Genomic DNA, 24246 nt, shown 5'->3' with positions numbered 1-24246 from the left:
ACTCAGCTACAAACAAATCGCCCTGTAGAAAGATTAGCTATGAACAGATCACCCTGTAGAGAGTTCAGCTACAAACAAATCACCCTGTAGAGAGTTCAGCTACAAACAAATCACCCTGTAGAGAGTTCAGTTACAAAGAAACCACCATGTAGAGAGTTCAGCTGCAAAAAAAAATCAATCACTCTGTTGAGAGTTCAGCTAGAAGAAGTCACCTTGTAGAGAGTTAAGCTGCAAATAAATCACCCTGTAGAGAATTCAGCTACAAACAAATCACCCTGTAGAAAGATCAGCTAGAAGAAGTTACCTTGTAGAGAGTTCAGCTACAAAGAAACCACCATGTAGAGAGTTCAGCTGCAAACAAATCACCTGTAGAGAGTTCAGCTAGAAACAAGTCACCCTGTAGAGAGATCAGCTAAAAACAAGTCACCCTGTAGAGAGTTCAGCTAGAAGAAGTCACATTGTAGAGAGTTCAACTACAAAGAAACTACCACGTAGAGAGTTCAGCTGCAAACAAATCATCCTGTAGAGAGTTCAGCTAGAAGAAGTCACCTTTTAGAGAGTTCAGCTACAAAGCAACCACCATGTAAAGAGTTCAGCTGCAAAAAACTCAATCACCTTGTAGAAAGATCGGCTAGAAGAAGTTACCTTGTAGAGAGTTCAGCTACAAAGAAACCACCATGTAGAGAGTTCAGCTGCAAACAAATCACCTATAGAGAGTTCAGCTAGAAGAAGTCACATTGTAGAGAGTTCAGCTACAATGAAACTCCCATGTAGAGAGTTCAGCTGCAAACAAATCACCCTGTAGAGAACTCAGCTACAAACAAATATGCAGTGTAAAAAGATCAGCTAGAAGAAGTTACCTTGTAGAGAGTTCGGCTACAACGAAACCACCATGTAGAGAGTTCAGCTACAAACAAATCACCTGTAGAGAGTTCAGCTAGAAACAAGTCACCCTGTAGAGAGATCAGCTAGAAACAAGTCACCTTGTAGAGAGTTCAGCTAGAAGAAGTCACGTTGTAGAGAGTTCAGCTACAAAGAAACCACCATTTAGAGAGTTCAGCTGCAAACAAATCACCCAGTAGAAAGTTCAGCTATGAACAGATCACCCTGTTGAGAGTTCAGTTAGAAACAAGGAATCCTGTAGAGAGATCACCTAGAAGTATCGCCTTGTAGAGAGTTCAGCTACAAACAAATCACCTGTAGAGAGTTCAGCTACAAACAAATCACCCTGTAGAGAGATCAGCTAGAAGAAGTCACCTTGTAGAGAGTTCAGCTATAAAGAAACCACCATGTAGAGAATTCAGCTGCAAACAAACACCCTGTAGAGAACTCAGCTACAAACAAATCGCCCTGTAGAAAGATCAGCTAGAAGAAGTTACCTTGTAGGGATTTCAGCTACAAACAAATCACCCTGTAGAGAGTTCAGCTACAAAGAAACCATTCTGTAAAGAGCTCAGCTGCAAACAAATCACTTGTACAGAATTCAGCTACAAACAAATCACCCTGTAGAGAGATCAGCTAGAAGAAATTACCTTGGAGAAAGTTCAGCTACAAAGAAACCATTTTGTAAAGAGCTCAGCTGCAAACAAATCACCTGTACAGAATTCAACTACGAACAAATCACCCTGTAGAGAGATCAGCTATAAGAAGTTACCTTGTAGATAGTTCAGCTACAAACAAATCTCCCTATAGAGAGATCAGCTAGAAGAAATTACCTTGTAGAGAGTTCAGCTACAAAGAAACCACCATGTAGAGAGTTCAGCTGCAAAGAAATCACCCTGTAGAAAATTCTGCCAGAAACAAATTGCCCTGTAGAAAGATCAGTTAGAAGAAGTTACCTTTTAGAGAGTTCAGCTACAAAGAAACCATTCTGTAAAGAGCTCAGCTGCAAACAAATCACCTATACAGAATTCAGCTACAAACACATCACCCTATAGAGAGATCAGCTAGAAGAAGTTACCTTGTAGATCGTTCAGCTACAAACAATTCACCCTGTAGAGAGAGCAATTAGAAGAAGTCACCTTGTAGAGTGTTCAGTTACAAAGAAACCACCATGGAGATTTCTGTAATCAATATAATATTATGTGACCGGATTTGCGAAAAGGGGTCTTCCACACACATCCAATTCCGTAACCATTGGAGACCATAACTCAGTGTTCAAGTAACATATTAACCTGAAAATTCACCACGTATTCAGCTATAGTGGTGCTCACCACTGTCCAAAATTCAAGGCAATAGCTCTTTCCAATCTGAAGTTATCAATTGTCAAAGTTGGCAAATTGGATGTGTGTGGAAGACCCCTTTTCGCAAATCCGGTCACATATGTATTATACAGTATATATAATTTGTACATTTACTGATAAAATTTTTAAAGTACATCTACTTCATCTTTTCTTCTTCCTGTAGTAAAGAAAAAAACATAGGTTAAAAAAGTCCCAAAGCTGGCCATAGGCCGGCTTTGGGGTATACAAATACAAAAAGAAATGAAATCTAATCCAAAACAGCCAAGCTGTAAAAAAAGTGTGCGGCCCTCAGAAAGGCTATGGTGAAAAAAGATGTGAAATCCAAGGTGGCGGCCAAGAAATGGCTGTGATGGTAGGTTAATGGTAAAAATTTTAATAATGACAATTTAGGTAAATTTTGTGAAGCAATAAAAATTTTAATAATGACAATTTAGGTAAATTTTGTGAAGCGGCACAAAAATTCACCTGAATTGTCGTTATTAAAATTTTTACCATTAACCTACCATCACAGCCATTTCTTGGCCGCCACCTTGGATTTCACATCTTTTTTCACCATAGCCTTTCTGAGGGCTGCACACTTTTTTTACAGCTTGGCTGTTTTTGGATTAGATACATTTAACTAATCAGCTAAGATTTGCTCACTACTTGCGTATATATAGCTGCAATTAACAATGCCACTAAATGTGAGATTGTGAAAAGGGGTCTTCCACACACATCCATTTTGCCAACTTTGACAATTCATAACTCCATACAGATTGAACAAAGTAAAGACTTTAAATCTGGTCAATAGTCAGCACCAATATACATGTATAGCTAAGCAGCTGTAGCCCTGAAATTTCATCAATTTATAAATTGCAGGGCTACAGCCGCTATATTTAAGTTATAGTCTGATAATTGGATATGTGCTGAAGACTCATATTTTCAAAAATATGGTAAATACAAGGTACTTAGTTGTCATAAACTTGTAAAAAAAGTTCACAAACAAGTATAAGAAAAAAATTGGGATTTTAAATTAAAGTAGGGACAATATAGTGCTACAATAAAAAGTACTGAAACAAGCTGTAGTATGTAATGTCCGATTGCTGTAAAACAATAAGGAGCAAATATACCTACTGTGCTGTGGAGATTGAAACACACAGTAGGGATACTTGCTTCTTATTGGTTTACAGCAATTGGACATTACATACTACTCCAATCCAGCTTGTTTCATGATCCAGCTTGCTTCAGTACTTTTATTGTAGCACTATATTGTCCCTACTTTAATTTAAAATTTCAATTTTTTTCTTATACTTGCATATAGGACTATCAATGCTCACCTATTTAGATAGCTTCCAAATCAGTGTAGCTCAGTCTTGTCCCAGGACATTAAACCTCTCTGTCTTGTTCTTCACACTGACAGGTTAGTGAGCAGGTTAGAATAGTTAGCAAGGCTAAGGTGGTTTGTTGGGCTGGCAATTCACTCATAAAAAATTATAGTAGAGAGAGCAGTCACAGTGGTGACTGCAGTCACGAGCAAGGTCACGACCCTATGGAGAGTTCAGTAATAAACAAGTCACACTGTAGAGATCTCAGTTACAAATTTGCATTCAGTGGTGTAGCGGAGGGTGGGCCTGGGTGGGCACGTGCAATTTCTTTAAGTCTCTACAGGACCAACTCTCTTTACCATATTGCAGCCGCAAACAAGTCACCCTGTAGAGAGTTCAGCTACAAACAATTCACCTGGTACAGAGTCCAGCTACAAACAAATCATCCTGTTGAAAGTTCAGCTGTACAAACCTGTGGAGAATTCAGTACTAAACAAGTCAGACAGAAGAAATTTAAGCTCCAAAAGTCACTCTTTAGAGAGTTTGGCTACAAGCAAGTCACCCGGTAGAGATTTCAAGTCACCCTGTAGAGAGTTCAGTTACAATAAAGCCACTCTGTAGAGAGTTCAGCTACAAACATGTCACAGTTCAAATTACCCTATGGACAAATCAGGAACAGAAAAGTCACCCTGTGGTGAGTTCTGCTACAAATGAATCACCCTGTGGAGAATGCAGCCACAAACATGTAACCCTGTAGAGAGTTCAGTTACAAACAAATCACCTTGTGGAGAGATAAGCTACAAAAACGTCATGCTGTGGTGAGTTCAGCTACAAACAAATCACTCTATGGAAGTCACACTATAGAGATTTCAGCTACAAATTTGCATTCAGTGGTGTAGCCAAGGGTGGGCCTGGGTGGGCACGTGCAATTTCTTTAAGTCTTTTTAACTCTACAGGACCAGTTCTCTTTACCATATTGCAGCCACAAACAAGTCACTCTGTACAGAGTTCAAATCACCTTGTGGAGAAATCAGCTACAAAATAGTTACCCTGTGGAGAGTTCAGCCACAAACAAGTCACCCTATATAGATTTCAGCTACACACAAATAACCCTGTGGGTAAATCAGCCACAAACAAATCATCCTGTAGAGAGTTCAGCTACAAAGAAGTCACTCTGTAGAGAGTTCAGCTACAAACATATCACCTTGTAGAGAGATCAGCTACAAAAAAAAGTCACCCTGTGGAGAGTTCAGCTACAAACAAGCCACCCAGTAGAGTATTCAGCTACAAACAGTTCACCCAGTACAGAGTTCAGCCACAAACAAATAACCCTGTAGAGAGTTCAGCTACCAAGAATTACTCTGTAGAGGGTTCAGCTACAAACAAGTCACCCTGTAGAAAGTTTGGTTGTACAAACCTGTGGAGAATTCAGTATTAAACAAGTCACCCTGAAGAGATTTAAGCAACAAAAAAGTCACTCTTTAGAGAGTTCAGCTGCAAATAAGTCACCCGGTAGAGAATTCAAGTCACCCTGTAGAGAGTTCAGCTACAATAAAGTCACGCTTTAGAGAGTTCAGCTACATACAAGGTACAGTAGAGAGTTTAGCTGCAAACAAATCACCCTGTGCAGAGTTCAGCTACAAACACAGAATGTAGACCCTGAACGGTACGAAAATTATCCTTAAAATACTACTATTAAACAAATTACGGTGCATTAATCGGTTGCAGTAAAAACAAGTTTTTCAAAATTCCTGTAGTGGGACTTTTTTGCAAACAGAAACGTATAACTCAGGCCTATCGTCCCTCGTCATATACCTGATGACCTAGTAACTACTAACCCCCTTATACAATGTTCCCAATACACGTTCCAAGCCTCCCATCGCCTTAAAAGATTGTTTTGAATAAATGCACACCATAATTTATTCATATACAATCATGTGCATAAATCTAATAATAGAATCAATTGTTCTCCCCCAGGTTTCTTTACTGTGGCTACACCACCATCACAGTGACTCAACAAGGAAGTCAGAGGATCAATACTGCAATGGTATTATGACAGATGAAAAAGCAGTTTCAAACACACCACTGTTTACTTCTCCACAAAACTATCACAACTGTTTTTTACTCTGTCATCATTTCACTGTTCCTGTCTAGCCTCATTTGTTTCAAACAAAAGTCTACCGAATTGCAGTCAATTACAAATCAGTTAAGATAAGCATGCCAAATACTTACGTCACAGTTTTCACTTGTTCACAACAGATTCTATTCTCAGTACTTGCAGATTCATTATTTTACTGCTCCTGTCCTTAGTTATTTCAAACAAAAAAAGGGACTACAGAATTACAGCAATTAAAACAGTTAAATAAGCACACCAATACTTACATTTCCACTTGTTCACTATTTATCCTGTAGCTTCATTATTTCACTGCTCCTGTCCAACAATGATGGACTAATTCAACAAGTTCAATAACAACACAGCTACATAAGCATGCTACCGCTTACACTTCACAACTGTAACCATAGTCTTCATTCTTTCACTGCACTACCCCAAGCTAAGAGGGATCTACAACAGAATTATAGTCGATTACAAAACAGTTTGATAAACATGACAACACTTACATTTTCACAACTATTTCTTTTCTGCCCGTATATATAGTTTCATTATTTCACTGCTCCTGTCCTTACAAAATCATTTACAGTATATCATGAAATGGGGTAGCCGTGTGTTGATATACGATAATGTCCCATGATTGAGAAAATTAACATTAACCTGTTAACAACTGTTTAAAGGCCTTCAATCTCCTGTGAAACAAGTCACCCTATGGAGAGCTCAGCTACAAACAAGATACCCTGTAGATATAGCTCAGCTGCAACAAATCATTCTGAAGAGAGTCCAGCTACATTGGAAATCACTCTGTATGCAAACAAGTTTCTGCTACATCTTAGGGAGTCTACCTGTAGGAGAGAGGGCATGTGATAATTTTCACCTTTAGTAGAAAAAATGCATCATAAAAAATATCCATAGAATATAGCTCTTGATGTATTCCTCCTTTCTGCAGTAAAGAAAAAGACAAGTGAAAGAAACTCCAAAGCTGGCCACAGACCAGCTTTGGAGTATACAGGTTGAAATCACGTCATAAATAAGTAAATATTAATTAATTAATAAATAATGTTTGAGAAAACTACAAGGCCTAGGAACTTTCACTAACCATCGCCTGTGAACAAAGGCACGAATGTATAGTAATCGGGAGTTTTCGTACCAGTGATTGAAACAGTACAACAAATTCTATTCGATGTCAATCAAAACAGATCGACACGTGATTTACATATAGTGTCGGTGCATTTTTGGAACAGATGTTAATCTAGAGAGTCGAAGCAACAAGCCGTCATCCATGAAAGTAGACGTAGAAATGTTAGCGTTAATTAGTAATTAGTTTAGTGCTTCAGAGCCATTTGCCATTTTGCAGGTGACCGAGGTAGCTTAACACTGCCAGTGTTTTGCTGCTTGTCAGGCATTGGAGAGAGGACATTTTCAAGATAATGTTGTTAGAAGGCTGGAAGTAAGTCTGTTGCATTGTACAGTACTGTGCAATCGAGATACTCTAATAGAACAGTCAGCCACTTAACTGTGCAATAGAACACACACATAATTGCTAGTAAAAGTCTAACTCTCCATCCTAAAAATAATTAGTTCTATCCTGTTTATAGAAGCTAAGCTCTGTGTGTCCAGCTTGCAAACTTGCACAGATTGATATACTCTAATAGAGTGGTCACTTATCCTAATATAGCAGTCAGTTTCATACTAGGTATTGTTACATGTGTTTTATTCTCTCTGGTAGCTACATACTGTATATGCCTTGCCCTGGTGTTAGGTTGTCATGTTGGTACATGTACTTGGTTGTATGTGACACAGTTCTACTAAATCATAGTATGAATAATAATAATAATAAACAAACAGCAAATTTTCAGTTTTGTTCCAAATGTTTCCTCTTTACCTGAAACTTACTAGTGAACCAATACTCATTCCAAATAACCACTAGAGGGTTGTTTTGAGTTAGAGGATGCTTTACAAGGTGGGTGCGTTCTATTAGAGCTTTCGCAAAAACATAAGTGATCCCTATTATGAACCCACCATCGTGGTTCATGATATAGGTTTTTGATTTGAGCTTTGTTTTAGTGTAAAAACGTATATAAATTTTTATGTGGCACACGTATTTTTACAATTTAAGTGTATGTGTGTACCAGTATATAAAAACAACATACACACAGACCACGTAGAAAAAATATAGTATGTAACAGCTAGCACAAGGATTTGCCTGTATTGTAATATTTCTCGTCTGGCGCTATCATTATTAGGGAAGATTCAGTCAATGGTGGACCAACAAACAATTTCTTTGCCATACACAACACACTGGAAAGATATTGGAATGTTGTTAGGCATGGATGGTGCTCTACTTAATGAAATAGATGATAGATACTCAAGCAATCCTAATGATTGTTGGGAAATAGTAGAAAAGTGGTCAAACAAAAATGCAACTCAAGAAAAGTTGATGGCTTGTATTAGATTAGTCAGTGGTTCACAGGTATACACTGAAGTGATTTCACAAGCTGCTACACCTAATGATAGTAGTTTCGGTAAGTGATATATTTTTACAGTGTACATAACTTGTTTGTCTGATATAATACATTCTATAACTAATTACCCACTCTCTTTGAATTGATGGCTTATTCTAAATTTTTGTTCTTATGAATGGACACGTTAAAATGTATAATTGGTTAGTTGCTAACAAAAGTTTGTCTAACAGTTTTGTGGCTAAAGTAGTTTCTTCCTGTATGTATGAAGGTGCATGCCATTCAAGAAGCTATTCAAATTCCAGTATTATCTGGAGAAACCTATTACCTTGACATGTCAGGTATATAGGTAAGTGTCCTACACTGTCTATTGGATGTACATATATATATACTAGCTATTGAAAAATTAAAAATTTAAAAGGAATTAGAGATCGGTAAAATACACATGCTATAAAAAGTGAGGAAACAAATCGAACAAGATTAGATGACTACTAGCTAAAATAAGATGCCTACTTGCTAACATCTTGAAATAAGCCAAAAGTAGGGATTAGAATGTGTGTATTTTTAGCTAGTATAGCCATCTAATTTTGTTCGACTTGTTTCCTCACTTTTTGTAGCATGAATCATTCTCATTTCAACTGTAACATTTGAGCTTGTTTCCTTACTTTTTATAGCATGTGTATTATATCAATCCCTTAAACTTTCAAAAATAGCTAGTTTGTTCACTTTTTATGTCTAGCTAGCTATCTATATTGTACACAATCACATCCTTTTAAAAATATTTCAACAGGGGCAGATCTAGGATTTTTAACAGGGGCTTCCAGTGATAGTAAGACTCAGATTTGGTGTCTGGGGGCACAGCTCCCAGACGCTGACAAGGTTTTAATTTTACAATTTACTATTTTAAACCTAATATTTTACAGAGTTTATGATCTACTGATGCTTACTAGCACTTAATATGTCATGTTTTCACCAAAAGTTATGTAGTTAGCTATGATAGATTGGTCTACTGAATCTTTATGATTAGCTTCAAGTACTTAGTTAGCTTTACAGATGTGTTTATCAACTCTTAATATACTTGGCATTTCTCCTTCATTATTACTATTACCATCACCTTCTATATCTTCTGTTTGCTGTGTAGTCTAAGGCTTACTGCTATGTCAATAACAGGGGCGGAGAACAGTACTCTAACAGAATAGTATTATAAGTTGCATGGGGCAAAGTCATATGAGGCGATTAACATTCAGGAAGTGTCTAAGAATCATTAACAGCACCTGAGTATGCAAATCACAATATTAGAGCATATATGTCCCACAGGAAAATTTTGAAGGTTGAGATTGAATTTGAGAACAATTTCAGTGGTTCATGCATGCGTACATGAATACAGTATTCTCATTAAGTACTGCACAAGTAAGTGAAGGCCTTTGAAATACACACATAAATTTATAAACATACATATTTAATTGCAGACAGGTTTATAAAAATAAATTGCGGACTAGCATATTGTTTAATGTTTCAACTGAATGTTTTATTAGAGTAGATGACTGTTCTGTTAGAGTATCTCGATCTTGTACTCTCAATATGTACTCTCAAAAATATTTGTGATCCTTGAGTTTTACTGCAAGGATAGTGAAGGCATCAGTTAGCAGATGAGCAGTGGTGAATATGATTTACGTGTTACAGTTTCCTAAGGGCTGGACAGCTGTTCTGAAATAAGCCCAACCCAGAAACTCCCTAAAACCACCCCTGTTTGACACTAGAATAGAGCTCAATGCAATGCCTCATGGCTCTTCTCTAACTCTTCTTGATATTTTGCCTTCTTTTTGTTAGCTATCTTCTCTTTGTTTTCCACATCACAGTAACTAGTAGTTTTGTTGTAGCTTTTTTCCTTTGCTCCTTTCAAAGGTATGGCTGATTACCTTGCCAAAACGAAAATGGTAAGATCATAAAGCAACTACACAGTGTTAATGAATGCTAGAGATAATGACTCCTTGACTACTACGCCTGTTCACTCTCGTCTTACGTGGACACACATGTTCACACTTCGTAAAATCATGTGTCGGTTTAGGCAGTGACACATGCCGCAACTTAATTATCAATTATCTTTCGGAGACCAATGAATGATGCAAGTGAACAGCACAGTGCAGTGGACAAAATGTAATCAACATAACAGATTTGTGAATCTGACGTCATTACCTTGGCTGTCTAATTTCTGAAACCGTACACCTAACGCTACTGGGTCTTATGGAGACAGGCAGGCAGACGAAATGCAGGTGAATTTCAAAATTCACTGTATATCTAAACATTAGACCGTTCATTTAACGAAGGTACAGCATCATTACAGCTGCATTCCAGGTGGTTTTTCGGCAGAATGTATTGCAAGGATGTTTTTCAAAGTACAAAAAATTATAAAGCCATATGATTTCTTACTGATTCCTACTTATTAAGTACTATCGTACTTAATAATTACATCCACACAAAAACAACCAAGCTTTAAAAAATGGTGCAGCCTTTAAAAACCTGTGTTAAAAAATGTGAAATTAAAGGTGGTGGCCAAGAAACGGCTGCGATGATGTTAATGCTACTAAATGGAGCTATGCATATGCTGTATTCTTTCTTTCTGTCAATATGTGACCTGCTAAGCAAAAACCCAACTTATTTGCATTTTCCTCGAACTTCATTTTATGATATTTTTGTTGTCTAGATTAGGCCTGTGCCTATTATGCCGGCATAATCTTGAGAATAATAGGTCACCAATTTCGTGAGAATAATTCCGGAATAATAGGATGGTTACAGGCATAATTTTAGAATAATCGGACGACCACGGGAATAATCGGTGGAATTAGGGGGCGTGACTCTTCTTGATTATCTAGAAGAAAGAGTTAAGCTACTACAAATGATATAAAGCTGACAGGAGTGCTGGATGAAAGGAGCTGAAAAGCCTCTAAAAGATCGATATACTCTAATAGAACGCTCAAATACTCTAATAGAGCAGTCAGATCGTTTCATGTTAACAATCTGCAGCCAGCATCAGGGATTTAACTGCATGATTATCTGCAATTCTGAAACTTGTACATCTTATACCAGTGTATCTCCTTCAAGCCTTTGAGCATTATTATCTACCTAACTTAGTAGCTATACAGTAGTTACAGCATAGTATTATAATACACTAATAATTAAATACACTTGAATTATTACTGTAGATAGCTATTCTAACTCTGCTGTAACTATTATGGATAGAAAAATGATGTGTAAGGTGGAATGCTTCATATATGGCTATTAATAATTCGGACAAAACTACTTATAGCAGCATCTTGAAAACTAAGTGACTAGCCACAGATATATACTGAATGAGAATAATTATGGAATAATAGGCTGGATGTAAGAATAACAAAAAGAAAAATAGGAGAATTTTTTGGGAATTTCTGGAAAGAATAATAGGTAAAATTTTGAGCATAATAGGCTCAGGCCTAGTCTAGATGGAAAAACCAATGGATTGTTAAAGTTTCAGCCTTTTCTGGTAAGTGCTTTTGGAGTTATAGCAATAGGCAACAAGAAGAGCAAAACAATTGAGATGGGGTAAAACCAGGACGGGGACAGGGGACGAAAGTGGATACTAGGGACAGGGAAATGAAAGGCTACAGTCAGGACTCCCTACTAGCTACATGCAAAATGACAGTGCATGGATGGATAAGACCTGCTTAAGGATGGTTTCTGAGTGGTTTCCAGAAACTGGTCAAACTGCAAGATCGAGATACCCTAATAGAACAGTGACTCTAATAGAGCAGCCAAGCAAGCAGTCATGCACCCTAATGCAAAATGATAATAGGGAGTCTAATTTTAATGCTTCCCAAGGATCATTCCCCAGACCCCCTTATAGATTTGAATTCACTGCATTTATCGTCCCACACTAAGACATGCCTTCCATTCTGTGTAGCTTTAGGCCCTGGCATTACATAAGCCTGGATTGCAAACCAGTTATCAAGAATTCTTTTGCTGTGAAAAGTCAAATTTTCATTGGGTGGCCCAATGAAATTGCAATTTTCATTATTCATTACATTTTCATAGGTAAAGCTATGAAATTCCAGTGAAAATCGGCACCATAGAGAAGAGCAACCAGATTTTATCAAATACTTTTTCAGTACTCTACTGCTACTAGGTATGCTGAACACACTCAACCTACCTACTTTACAATAAGGAAGAGAGAGAGAGACTTATAAAATTGTTGATGATTTTATCCATAATCATTCATAGAATTTTGATTACTGGTTTTCATTTATCTAATGCTAGGGCCTATAGATACACAGCAATAATTATTATTAGAAATGAAGGCATACCTTAGTGTGAGACAAATCTACATGGGTCTGGGACATGATCCTTGGAAAGTTTTAAGTTAGACACCTGAAGTTTTCTAGTATTAACATTTTGTGCTAGGTGACTGCTTTATTAAGGTGACTCTGTTAGAGTGAATGTTCTATTAGGGTATCTCGATCTTGCAGTTTGACCAGTTTCTGGAAACCACTCAGAAGCCACAGGTCTTATCTATCCACTGTCACTCCGCATGTATAGCTGGTAGGGACTCCTGACTGTAGCCCTTCATTTCCCTGTCCTATAGTATCCACTTTTACCAACTCTGTTCCCTGTCCCCGTCCCACTTGGTCACTGTCCCCGTCCCCATCCCGGTTTTACCCCACCCCAAACTATTGATTTGTATAGTGCCTATACAGAAAAAGATTACAGGTGCTTGTTTAATCGAACATAACTCTCAAGTACAATGTGCTATGGAGTTGGGACTTGTGTCATTTTATTCACCATGAACTGGGACACCCATGCTATCAAGCAAGAAGGGTGTTTAAGCTTAAAAATGGCAACGATAAAATTAGATTTTACTGCAACGTAAACCATCACATGTAACTCATGTTTACATAAAAACGAAACAGATATTCTTACTCTCCATGGAAAGGCAGATCCATTGCTATATTAGATCATTTTATTAGAGTCTTTCTTCACTGTTTACTGAAGCGATTAAAACGTTGCATAAAATTATACATGTAGCACGTGCTTTTACCCAATGTATTTCAAGGACATTTATCCCTAAAACAGAATTATGCAAACAAGCTGGGTTTTTGCTCAGCGGGTCACGTATATTCATGGTGTGGCATGCCGGCTTTCTTGGCCGCATGACACACTACCATATGTCTTTATCGTACGGTACAATGGTACTGTATAGTAGGGACAACAATAGTTTGGGTGTGGCCCATGAAAAAACATCACCCAAAAACCGGCCTTATTTTTCCCTGATGACGATGAAACAGGTAAAACTAAGCCCAAACAAGCCTTCAGATCAAACCAAAATGTTTTCAACAAGTTGCTACAGAATTTTTTAAAAATCATTAAACAGAATTTTCTACTAACTGACTGATGCTTTCAGACAAGTGTAACTTGATAACGGCTAAGGCTATGGGCTTGGTTTTTTCACTGTTTGACATGGCTTCAACCGATCACATGGCTTTTGGCATACCGCAGTACGTACAATGCATTCTTCATGGACTTAACAGTGTCCTCCCCTTTGTGTCTCATTCATCTTTGCTGACAGCAAAAGGTGTCAATTTGGCAGTAGCATGTGATGGCTTTCCTTTGTAAAGAAAATCGTCTGTATTTTTCATAGTGGTTACTTTGATTGCAGAGGTGCTTTTCGAACAGTTCTTGATTTGTAATGCTGTGTAATGGGTTGAACATAGCTGACAATGAAGAGTAATGGATACTTCACTTTTCAGATGATAATTGGTAGCTGGGGCGCCTGGTGCCATTTCTTTCTTTTGATGCGATATGCGTGTGTTCACCGGTCATAACACTTTATTTTACAACAAAGTTAACAAACAAGTACACAAAAAATTGGAATTTTCAACTAGAGTAGGGACCATAGCACATCGATAAAAAGTACTGAAACAAGCTGGAGTAGTGCATGATATTAATCACAGTAAAACAATAAGAAGTGTTGTATCCCTACAGTGCATTTCCATCATGGTATCTTGAGCACAGTAAGGATTGTTTTACTGTGATTTAATAATGTAACAACTGTGATAGCAGTGGCTCAGTGGTTAAGGATTTGGGAGCTCAGTTTGGAGGTCCCAGGTGCAAATTCTGGCAAGTTTTTTTTCCAAATGTTGTACTATTAGCACGTGGTGACTGTTTTATTAAGAGCATCACACCGCGATTTACGGTTGTTTGGTTTGTGCTTTGTGGCTCTGTTGCTTAGTTTTTCAAGCTACAACGGCTAGTCTATGTACACACCATTAATCCCATGAGCAGTTTACCCTCCAGCTGTGACAAAAGTTCGATTTTTAGGCCATGAACAGTTAATTATATGTGTAGCGGTTCTGGTATATTGGCTTGTTAACAATACAGACACTACACGACACAACACCCGAATTCCAGCTGTCAGCGAGACTAAACGCCATCCAAATCTTATTATTATATCATGTGTACAACATCAAATAGACGCACACAGTTATTATTAAATATACGATTTAATATATTATCGCAATTCCCCATCCTTTCAAATCAGCGTCCACGTTGATCAGTTTTATCTCTGGGACGTAGTCTTCTGGACCATGGATCCTTTCTTTCTGGACTGTAATGAGATGACTCAGGGTTCTCGGTCTCAAAATGTCTCTTTGGCTGATCTACATGTTCCACTTCTGCAACATTTGACTTGTCATTTTCCACATCTACTATCTCATCAGGGCGCAAACGCACCCGGTTCAGTGCAACTCTAACTTACTGTAAACTAGGCTTGCTAACAAACTTCACTTGAGCACCATTGTCATATAACTTAAGTACTCTGTAGGGGCCTTTGTACAGACAAGCAAATTTGTAAGCCTTCCCTGTTTTCTCAGCAGGCATGTACACAAACACTCGATCACCAACATGTACCTTTACAGGTGTAGCTTTCCGATCATGGTACTCTTTCTGAGACTTCTGTGATTTTCTGTATTTCACTTTGAGCCAGCTTCCAAGCTTCAGGAAACCGATGAAAGAATTCTGTCTTGTAGTTGCGCAGGTCTACACTACGTCGATCATCTGAGGCAGCAAGTACTTCAGCTGCAGGAAGATGGGGGTCTCTCCCGTATAACAAATAAAAAGGACTCTCTTGTGTAGACATCTGTACACTGCTCCTGTAAGCAAATAGTACCTATGGGAGCTGCTCATCCCAATCTTTCCTTGAACACTGTACGTATTTGGCTAACATATCAGTAAGTGTTCTGTGGAACCTCTCCACTAGCCCATCAGTTTGGGGATGGTAGGCAGTTGTGTTGGTCTTCTTTATGCCTAACAGCCTGTACTCATCAATCATTATCTTAGACAAAAATGCTGTTCCATGGTCTGACAGGAGTTCAGCTGGTACCCCATGATGACTAATAACAATCTTCACTAGCAGTTCTGCAATCGTCAGGGAAGTCTGATCTGGGCTGGCAAAGACCTCTGGCCACTTAGTGAGATAATCCATAAAAACAACAGCGTAAGCATTTCCTTTTGAACTCCAGGGGAACTTGACCACATCTACGCCAACTCGATCAAACGGTCCATTGACAGGAATGGGTGTAAGTGGTGGCTTAATAGCCTTTCCTACATGATGTGAAGCACATTTCTCACAAGATCTACAATATAGTGTTACCTCTATATGCATCCCAGGCCACCAGTAAGTTCTGCTTATTTGACCAAAGACTTTCGCATCTCGCAAATGTCCACCAAACTTTCCATCATTAGCCTCCATGATAATGTCACGTCTGTACTTAACTGGGGGTATCACACATAGTGTGCCATCTGTAGCCATATGATACAGAGCATCATCTAGTAAAACATACTGTTTCTTGTTCAACGTCAATTCTCTGGCAGTATTCTCATCTGTAGGTAAACTTCCATTCTTCAAAAATTCTATGACTGGTCTTAATTCATCATCATCCATCTGACTCTTTGCTAAACCAATCCTCTCCCCATCCTTATCTGAAACCTCGGGAACTGAGAGTGTGGCAACTAACTTTTCATCAGGTTCCACAAGCAGTGTCAATGGGTGTACGAGACAGTGTCAGCATTCTGATTGGTTTTACCAGGTCGATAGTGCAAGTGTAAATCCATCTCTTGGAGTGCCATTCCCCACCTGGCCAGTTTACCAGAAGGGTGTGGGGTGTTCAGTAGAGCCTGTAAAGCTTTGTGGTCAGTATACACATCAATGGGTGTCCGTATATACAAATAAGCTCTGAAATGCTTGGTAGCCCAGACCACTGCTAAGGCCTCTAACTCTGATATTCCATACCTGGTCTCATGCTGTTGCAACGTTCGACTAGCATAAGCAATTGAAGCAATCTGTCTATTCAACTGCTCTGAGAAAGCACAGCACCCAGGCCCACTCCTGAGACATCAGTTTCAAGAATAAATCTCTTCGTAAAATCTGGGAAGATTAGGATTGGGGCAGTTGTCAACAATTGTTTAAGCCTCTCAAAAGCTTTCTGACAACTTGGGGACCACTCAAACAGGGAGTCTTTCTTAGTAAGTACAAACAATGGGCCCGCAATCTTAGAAAATCCAGGGATAAAAGTCTGTAATAAGATGCCAAACCAACAAAAGATCGTACCTGTTTAACATTAGTAGGGACAGGAAACTTCTTGACAGCTTCAGCTTTACTCTTATCAGCTGAGATCCCTGACTCCGACACAACATAACCAAGATACAGTACTTCTCTCTTTGCAAAATGACACTTCTTGGGTTTCAGACAAAGATTTGCATCTTGCAGCTGGTTAAACACTTCTTGGAGATTCAATATGTGCTCGGCAAAACTCCGTCCCATCACTAAAATATCATTGAGATATACCATACACTTCTCATTGATCAGTCCCTTCAACACTCTACTCATCAGTCACTGAAAAGTAGCTGGAGTGTTACACAACCCAAACGGCATCACAGCAAATTCATATAGTCCCCTTCCCAACTCCAGGTGATCCATTGCAAAAACATCAGCATGGTCTTTAATCAGTGACTGTAACTGGACTGCATCAGCTTCATCCAAGCTCTGCCAATCCACAGGTACTGACAGACTGGAGAAGTGACTCAACTCTGGGCTGTAGGTTGCACAATGTAACATCTACATTGTCATCACTCACTGGCTCAAATTGCCTATCCCACAGTCCTTCAGTAACGGATGACAATGACCCCAAAACATGTGCAGCTTCTAGATGACACACCATGATTCTCTATAAGTACCTTAAAATATCCGTCACTGTTAGGTTGAACAATGGAGGTAGATACAATCACATCTGACTCTCCGCTCTGACACTTTCCAGGTTCCAACATAAACAAACATGTTCCACTACTAACAGCACCAGCTGAAATTTGAGCTTGTACTACCTTAGCATGATGGGCTGGCAAATGTGTGGCCCGTAACAATTTCACTTCAGGCTTAACCACAACACTTAGATGAGACTCCCTGGGTTCACCAGGTTTCACATTGGTCTTTATAGACTCTACCTCAGCACATAGCTGAGACTCGCTGGACTCACCAGACTTTGGATCACTGTTCATCTCAATAGACTCAATAACAGCACTAAACTGAAATTCATTAGGAACATCATACTTCAAATTATTGCTGCTCTCCAACTCAGCACTCAGCTGAGAATCACCGAACTTACCAGATGTCAGTGGACTATTGGTCTCAATGGACCCAACCTCAGCACACAGCTGAGACTCACTGGACTTCAATTCACTGTTGCTCTCAATAAATTCTACCTCAGCACACAGCTGAGACTTGCTGGACTCACCAGACTTCAAATTACTATGACCAACTTCAGCTGCCATAGCTTGGACAACAGCTGGAATGAAACTAGGAGCATCTGCTTGCAAACAACTACTCTGGGATGAACACTGAGACTTGTCCCACACTTGACCTTGTAACAAATCAGTCATCTTACCATCATCTTATGGTAGAACTACAGAACTACAGAACAACCAAGTTTAGGTAATACATCAGTACCTAACAATAAATCCAATGATGCTCCTTTCTGTACCAGTATAGTGGTTTGACACTCTTGGCCCTCATGTGCTAGATGCACAGATAACTGACTAATACCATTCACTTCACCACCTCCATAATTATTCACTGACAAACTAGGGGACTGTAAACGACTCTCTACTCCTTCCTCCACTCTTCAACAGACTGTCCTGGAGTCCTCAACTTCTCCAAAGTATCCAACAAACACTTCACAGAAACAATAGTGATTGGCGATCCAGTGTCTACCAGTACCTTGACTGGTTGTCCTTCTAGCATAACACCAACAAACAGAGTAGGTCCAAGCATAGGCCCATCAGCGGATCCATGTGGCTCAAGCACATGCATTGTTGTGCTCTTCTCAGTCATCGCCTCTTCCATCTCTGCAGCTTATGAAGGCTGGCTACATTACCCTGAACTTCACTCAATTCACTTGTTACATGATGATTAGCACCATTACCAGAGGTAGTACCAGACTGCTGCTGTGATTTCTGCTGATGACCTCGAGACTCTGCAGGTTTCCCTCTTCTCTGCTGAGGACAGTCCTTAGCCAAGTGTCCTAGCACACACATAACACTCACGACTCAGTGTCTCACTACGACTGTAGCGACGATAGTGGTTATTGTCAGGCTTCAACTGGATTGACTTACTATTACTGTCTTGGGATGACAAATCTCTTAATTTGGCCTCTTCAAAACGTGCCTTGATCCACAACTGATCAAGTGATCCTTCAATACCAGCCACCTTCACTTGGATCTTGGGTAGGAGTCCAGACACAAACTGGTAAGCCAATACTGCCTTACCCATGGTTTCAGCTACTTGACTACCTTGGTTAGCTTGGGGATAAGCCTTCTGTTACAACCTGCTCAAGTCTTGTGCATAGTCATCCACTTTCTCATTAACCTTCTGCATATGACTGTGGAACAATCCACTTTGTACAGATTATATTCGGACTGGAGTAAATCTTTGTGACATAGCCGTCACTAAACTGTCATACGTGGATTGTTGCTGAGTTGTGCAAGTTCTGTAGAAGGCATAGGCCTGTCCTTGCAGTCTCGTCGCTAGGTTAGCGAGTTTAGAGTGAGAGTCCCATTCACAGATGGTCGCCACCAACTCAAACTGTTCGTGCCACTCCTTGAAGGTTTTGTTCTCGTTACTCCCACTAAACTGCGGGACTTGAGAAGGGTGTAGCAACATCACTGCAGACTGTACACTAGGGGTGTGTGACGTTGACAACACAGTCGAGTTCAAAGTAGAGACTACGTCCGAAGACTTCGAAATGTTCACAGTAGGTGTAACATCTTCACTAGACGAACTCTTGCCCACAGTAAGTTCAACAGGTTCTACAAATGGTGAGCTACCACTACTGATGGTACCTTCAACAGCGCTGCGCAACAAGGCCTCGTTACTGCGCCCAGTGCTTAACTGAACATGCAGTCTTTTGACTTTATTACGTTCAGCAGACAAACGAAATTCACACAATTCAAATTGTTGTTTAGCACACTTTAACTCTAATAGAAGCCTACCATTTGCTTCCCAGAGCTCCGTAATCTCTTGTATCGCTGCCACCTCTTTCCCTCCAAAATCTTCATTTGCTTGCTCAAACCTTTTCTTCGCCTTGCTCAATTCTTCAACTGCTTATTTCTGCTGACTCAGCTGAAGTTCTTTCTCCCTGCTAACGTATAAGTTCTGACGAAGTTCGTCCACTTCATTCTTCACAATTGTCAGTTCCTCCCTTTCCGTATCAATTTCCTGTGCGGTTTCTGGGTTTTCACCACGCAGTTTAGCATTCTCTACTTGTAAGGCTTGATATTCTAATTGCAGGGTGTCCAGCTGGATTTTAAGCACTTCAGTGGCCATTAAGCGTTCTGCTTCTGTTCGGGAATTTTCCAAGTTCTGGTCGTCTGCTTGTTTACTTGCTCTGACTTGTTCCTGTAGTGTTTGTACAGCTTCTTCTCCCCGGACGAGCCCCCAATTGTAGCGGTTCTTGTATATTGGCTTGTTAACAATACAGACACTACATGACACAACACCCGAATTTCAGCTGTCAGCGAGACTAAACGTCCGCCCAAATCTTATTATTATATCACGTGTACAACGTCAAATAGATGCACACAGTTATTATTAAATATACAGTTTAATATATTATCACATATGTTTCTGGTTCCCTTCCTGGTCATTTTTTAACTGAATGAATTGTGTAATGAATAATTTTTAATGTTAAATCTGTTGAAAGGTTTTCATGTCTTGTAAGCACTCTTTTCTTATAAAAATGCGCTAACTTTATACGTTAACTTTGTTTTATCCTATAATTCCATGTACTGCTAGCTATGTTAAATGTATACGCAGTGTACCACATCAAAAGTTACAAAAAAGCCTGGTCAAGTGGTCAATTTTGGGGAATTGGTAGGACCAGAAACGTATAATTAACTTTGCATGGCCTTATGCAAATAAACGTTCAAAGCACCATGGATATATATTCATCAGGTTCATTGGAAACATAGTGCATGAATTCACCTTGATACGTAGACCCCTGCAGACCCCTTAGAAGAAAAAATGAAGAAAAATTGAAGCCTTGGCTGTTCATATATCATAAATGGGTTGAGTGAATTTAATAAAATTTGCTGTGTGGCTTACCCTACCTGATGGACAGCTATAATGCAAAACTGGTGTGCTTTGGAGAGGGGACCATGGAGCTATGCATACATGAAAACATTCTTCCTGTCAATATACACGCACCAGGTGTCTTGGCCGCATGACACATTACCATGTGTCTTAATAATATTATAGGTATACCGATTTATAAATATAATTTACTCGTGTACTATAGTACATGCATTTTGTAACTATAGTCCAAATGAATAATGTACACTATGCTTGCTCTGAAGGTCATCAACAAACTCCTCAACATCAATTGCAAGTTCATCAACATAGTCAAATGATAAGTCATCAACAAACTTCTCATCATCAATTTCATCAACAAGGTCAAATGATTAGCTGTCAACAAACTGCTCTCCATCAAGTTCATCAGCAAAGTCAAATAATAAGCCATCCACGAACTCCTCATCAAGTTCAACAGCAGCAAAGCCACCACCAAGGTCATATAAAAAGTTACCAACAAGGTCATCAACATTTTAAACCTAAACTAAAGGAATTGTGTCGTTACTCTGAGGCAATTTCATCATGTTGGAAGGATCTGGCACTTGAGCTTGACCTTCCACAGGAAACAATCAACACAATTGATAATGATCATAGTCGTAGTAAAGACAAATGCTATCACATGTTCAATGCATGGCTGGAAAGATCACCTGATCCCTGCTGGTTTGAGATTGTGGAAGCTTTTAAAATGATTAAATTGTTACAAGTTGCTAAAGAAATAGAACAAGTTCATTTGGGTAAGTTACTACTCAATTTAGAGGAGGTGGAACATTCATGTATCCAATACTAAGAAAATTGCATATGAATACAAACTGTGGAAGAAATATAATTTTAAATATACGCTCATTGGGACGGTAACATTTAATATTAATAGCCTATTGATAGATTACTTTACCATGCATCTCAAAATAAGAAAGTGACATTGTAAGTCACAATATTGCAATGTTCAGGGTGATGTTGCTGCATAGGGAAAAGGACCTATAGCAGTTAGATGCAAAATTTGAATTATGCTAATCAAAGAATTCCACAACTTGTTAACTATTCATATTTCAAATTTCAAGTCAATACTCAATTGTTTCATAAAGTTATAAAGAATTTAAATTCAAGTGTAGTTCCCTAATGTATCATACAGTATGGTAGTACTGTATATTAGGAATCATGGAAGTTTGGCGTAAAATATTACCTAAAAACCAGCTTCACTATACCATCATGGCACCTTGGCAGTATTGGTTAGGTTACCGTATAACCAGGCCAAAAAGTGCCTTTAGTATGACCCTAAATGCTTCCAATAGATTGTTACAAATTTTTAAATAAATTATTCAATGAAATTTTCTACTAACTGCTTGATGCCTTCAGGCAAGCGTAACTTAATAGCTATATAAGACTACAGGCTTAATTTTTTCACTGTTTGACATCGGTTTGTCCCGAGTTGTGCCTTTTGGCATACTGCTGTACGTACAATGCACATATCATGGACTTACCTTTGTCCTCTTTTGTATCCCATTTCGTTTTGCTGACAGGCCAAGGTGTCTATTTGAGGTATCGCTGGCTTCCTTATGCTTGCAAACAGGAATTTTCCATATTTTTCGAGGTGACTGGATTAATTGCAGATGTATTTCTCATACTGTTCTTCATTTGTAATGCTGTGAAACAGGCTAACATAACTGAAAAACAAAGCATAATAGCACTTCAGTAATTGATAATTGGGGCACTCAAACTGTCTGTATGTTTTGTGGTGATTGGATTGATAGCAGAAGCGCTTCTCCTATTGTTGTTTTTTTTGTAGTGCTAATAGTTGAATGTGAAGTGGTATTGCTGTACATTAAAGTGAATGCAGTGTCAGGTTAAAATGATGTCTACCAGTGAAAATTTCATTGTCTAAAGGCATCAGATCAGTTAGTCAGTAGAAATAATAGTATAATATTTCAAAACAACTCATCCGAACCATTTTAGGTCACACTGAGCTAATACTGCCAAGTTGTATATTGTACAGCTAGTTTCTGGTCCATATTGTTTAAAGACACGATCTGTTATGATAGATTAGATTAGATTAGATTATCCATTTTTTGTCAAAAGACAAGGGTACACAAAAGGCTAAGCCTGTAAACGTGCTCCCCTTCACAAAAAGCACATACAAAACAACACACACACATGTACACTGAATAAAAAACAAACAAACAAACAAACAAACAAACAAACAAAAAAACACTAAACAGATGTATTAAAAGCTTATACAAAACTGAAGACATATAGTTGATGCTACACAAAAAGAAATCGACGAAGAGCAGAGTGAAAAGCAACACGATTCGACAGTTGAAGAATACTGTGAGGTATTGAGTTCCACAGAAAAGGAGTGTTGACAAAGAAAGAGTGACGATAAGGGTTGATGGTCGATGAGGGAATGGAAAGTGATTGAGGGTGAGATCTTGTGTTTGTAAAAGAAAATTGGAAATACTTGTTAAATGGGATTGAAATTCGATTGTGTAAAATATCATGAGCTAGGCTAATAGAACTGAAGGATCTCCTAGAGTGGAGGGTAGGCCACTTAAGCTGATGCAAACATGAGTCAGAGGATTTAGTCCAGTTTCTAGTAGCAGAATTCCACCTGCTACCACAGACCCAGCGTGCAGCACGTCTTTGAATTGATTCCAGCTGCGAAATATCTTTAGAAGAATGAACACACCAAACTGGAGAGGCATATTCAAGGATTGGCCTGACCAAACATTTATATGCTACTGCTTTAACATGTGATGGACATGAAAACAAAGTGTGTCGTAGGTACTTACCAAGAGTACATAATATATATATTTAGGAGAGTATCCAACGCTGTATTGCCCCTTCAAAACTCACTGTGTAATAATGTTATGCAATAGTCATCATCACCAAAGGTGTTAACTTGCTTCAAGAGCTATAAGGGGCTTGAAGTGCTTGCAGGTCTTCCCTTTGGTATATCAACGCCTATCAACAAGTCTTTCATGGCGAAGCCATGTGTTAGAGTTTACTGAAATTATACTAAAATATTCCAATATGTTACAATTATTATGCAGTGTGTTTTGAAGGGGTAATACAGGCGTTGGATACTCTCCTAAATATATATATTATTATGAACTCTTGTACTTACTTATTGGTGCTACTGCACTGTATGATACATTGTGCATCTGGGCAATAGTTGATTAACAGAGTTATCTCTGCAATGTGGCTTTGATTATAACAGTTGCATATCTGGGGGTGGGCCTAGGTAGGCAAAAGAATTTTGGTATGTGAGATCGAGATACTCTAATAGAGAGCAGTCAATCACTTGTCATGCACTATTCAGAGAAGTAGTGTAGCAAACTGTGCAGTTATAAGTAGGAATTTTTATCAGCAATAATTATAATGTATAGTTGGTAGAGGTGTGCCATTGTGAGCAGGCTGTGACCTTTCTTGC

The 24246-nt window shown here is 38.8% G+C and overlaps 1 protein-coding gene across 1 annotated transcript in view; it reads left to right on the top strand.

The window, feature by feature from the left end:
* Nucleotides 1-24246, top strand: part of LOC136236844 (protein NLRC5-like) — a 53433-nt gene that overhangs the window by 12218 nt on the left and 16969 nt on the right. Inside the window, exons 3-4 of the mRNA XM_066027076.1 lie at nt 7904-8182; nt 21050-21556. Coding sequence (XP_065883148.1) covers nt 7904-8182; nt 21050-21556 — 786 coding nt within the window. The remainder of the gene's footprint in view (nt 1-7903; nt 8183-21049; nt 21557-24246) is intronic.

This window comes from Dysidea avara, chromosome 10 (assembly GCF_963678975.1).
Source record: "Dysidea avara chromosome 10, odDysAvar1.4, whole genome shotgun sequence".
NCBI classification, from domain to species: Eukaryota; Metazoa; Porifera; class Demospongiae; order Dictyoceratida; family Dysideidae; genus Dysidea; species Dysidea avara.
Note: the sequence above shows the minus strand (reverse complement) of the source record. Positions and strands in the feature narration are given on the sequence as shown.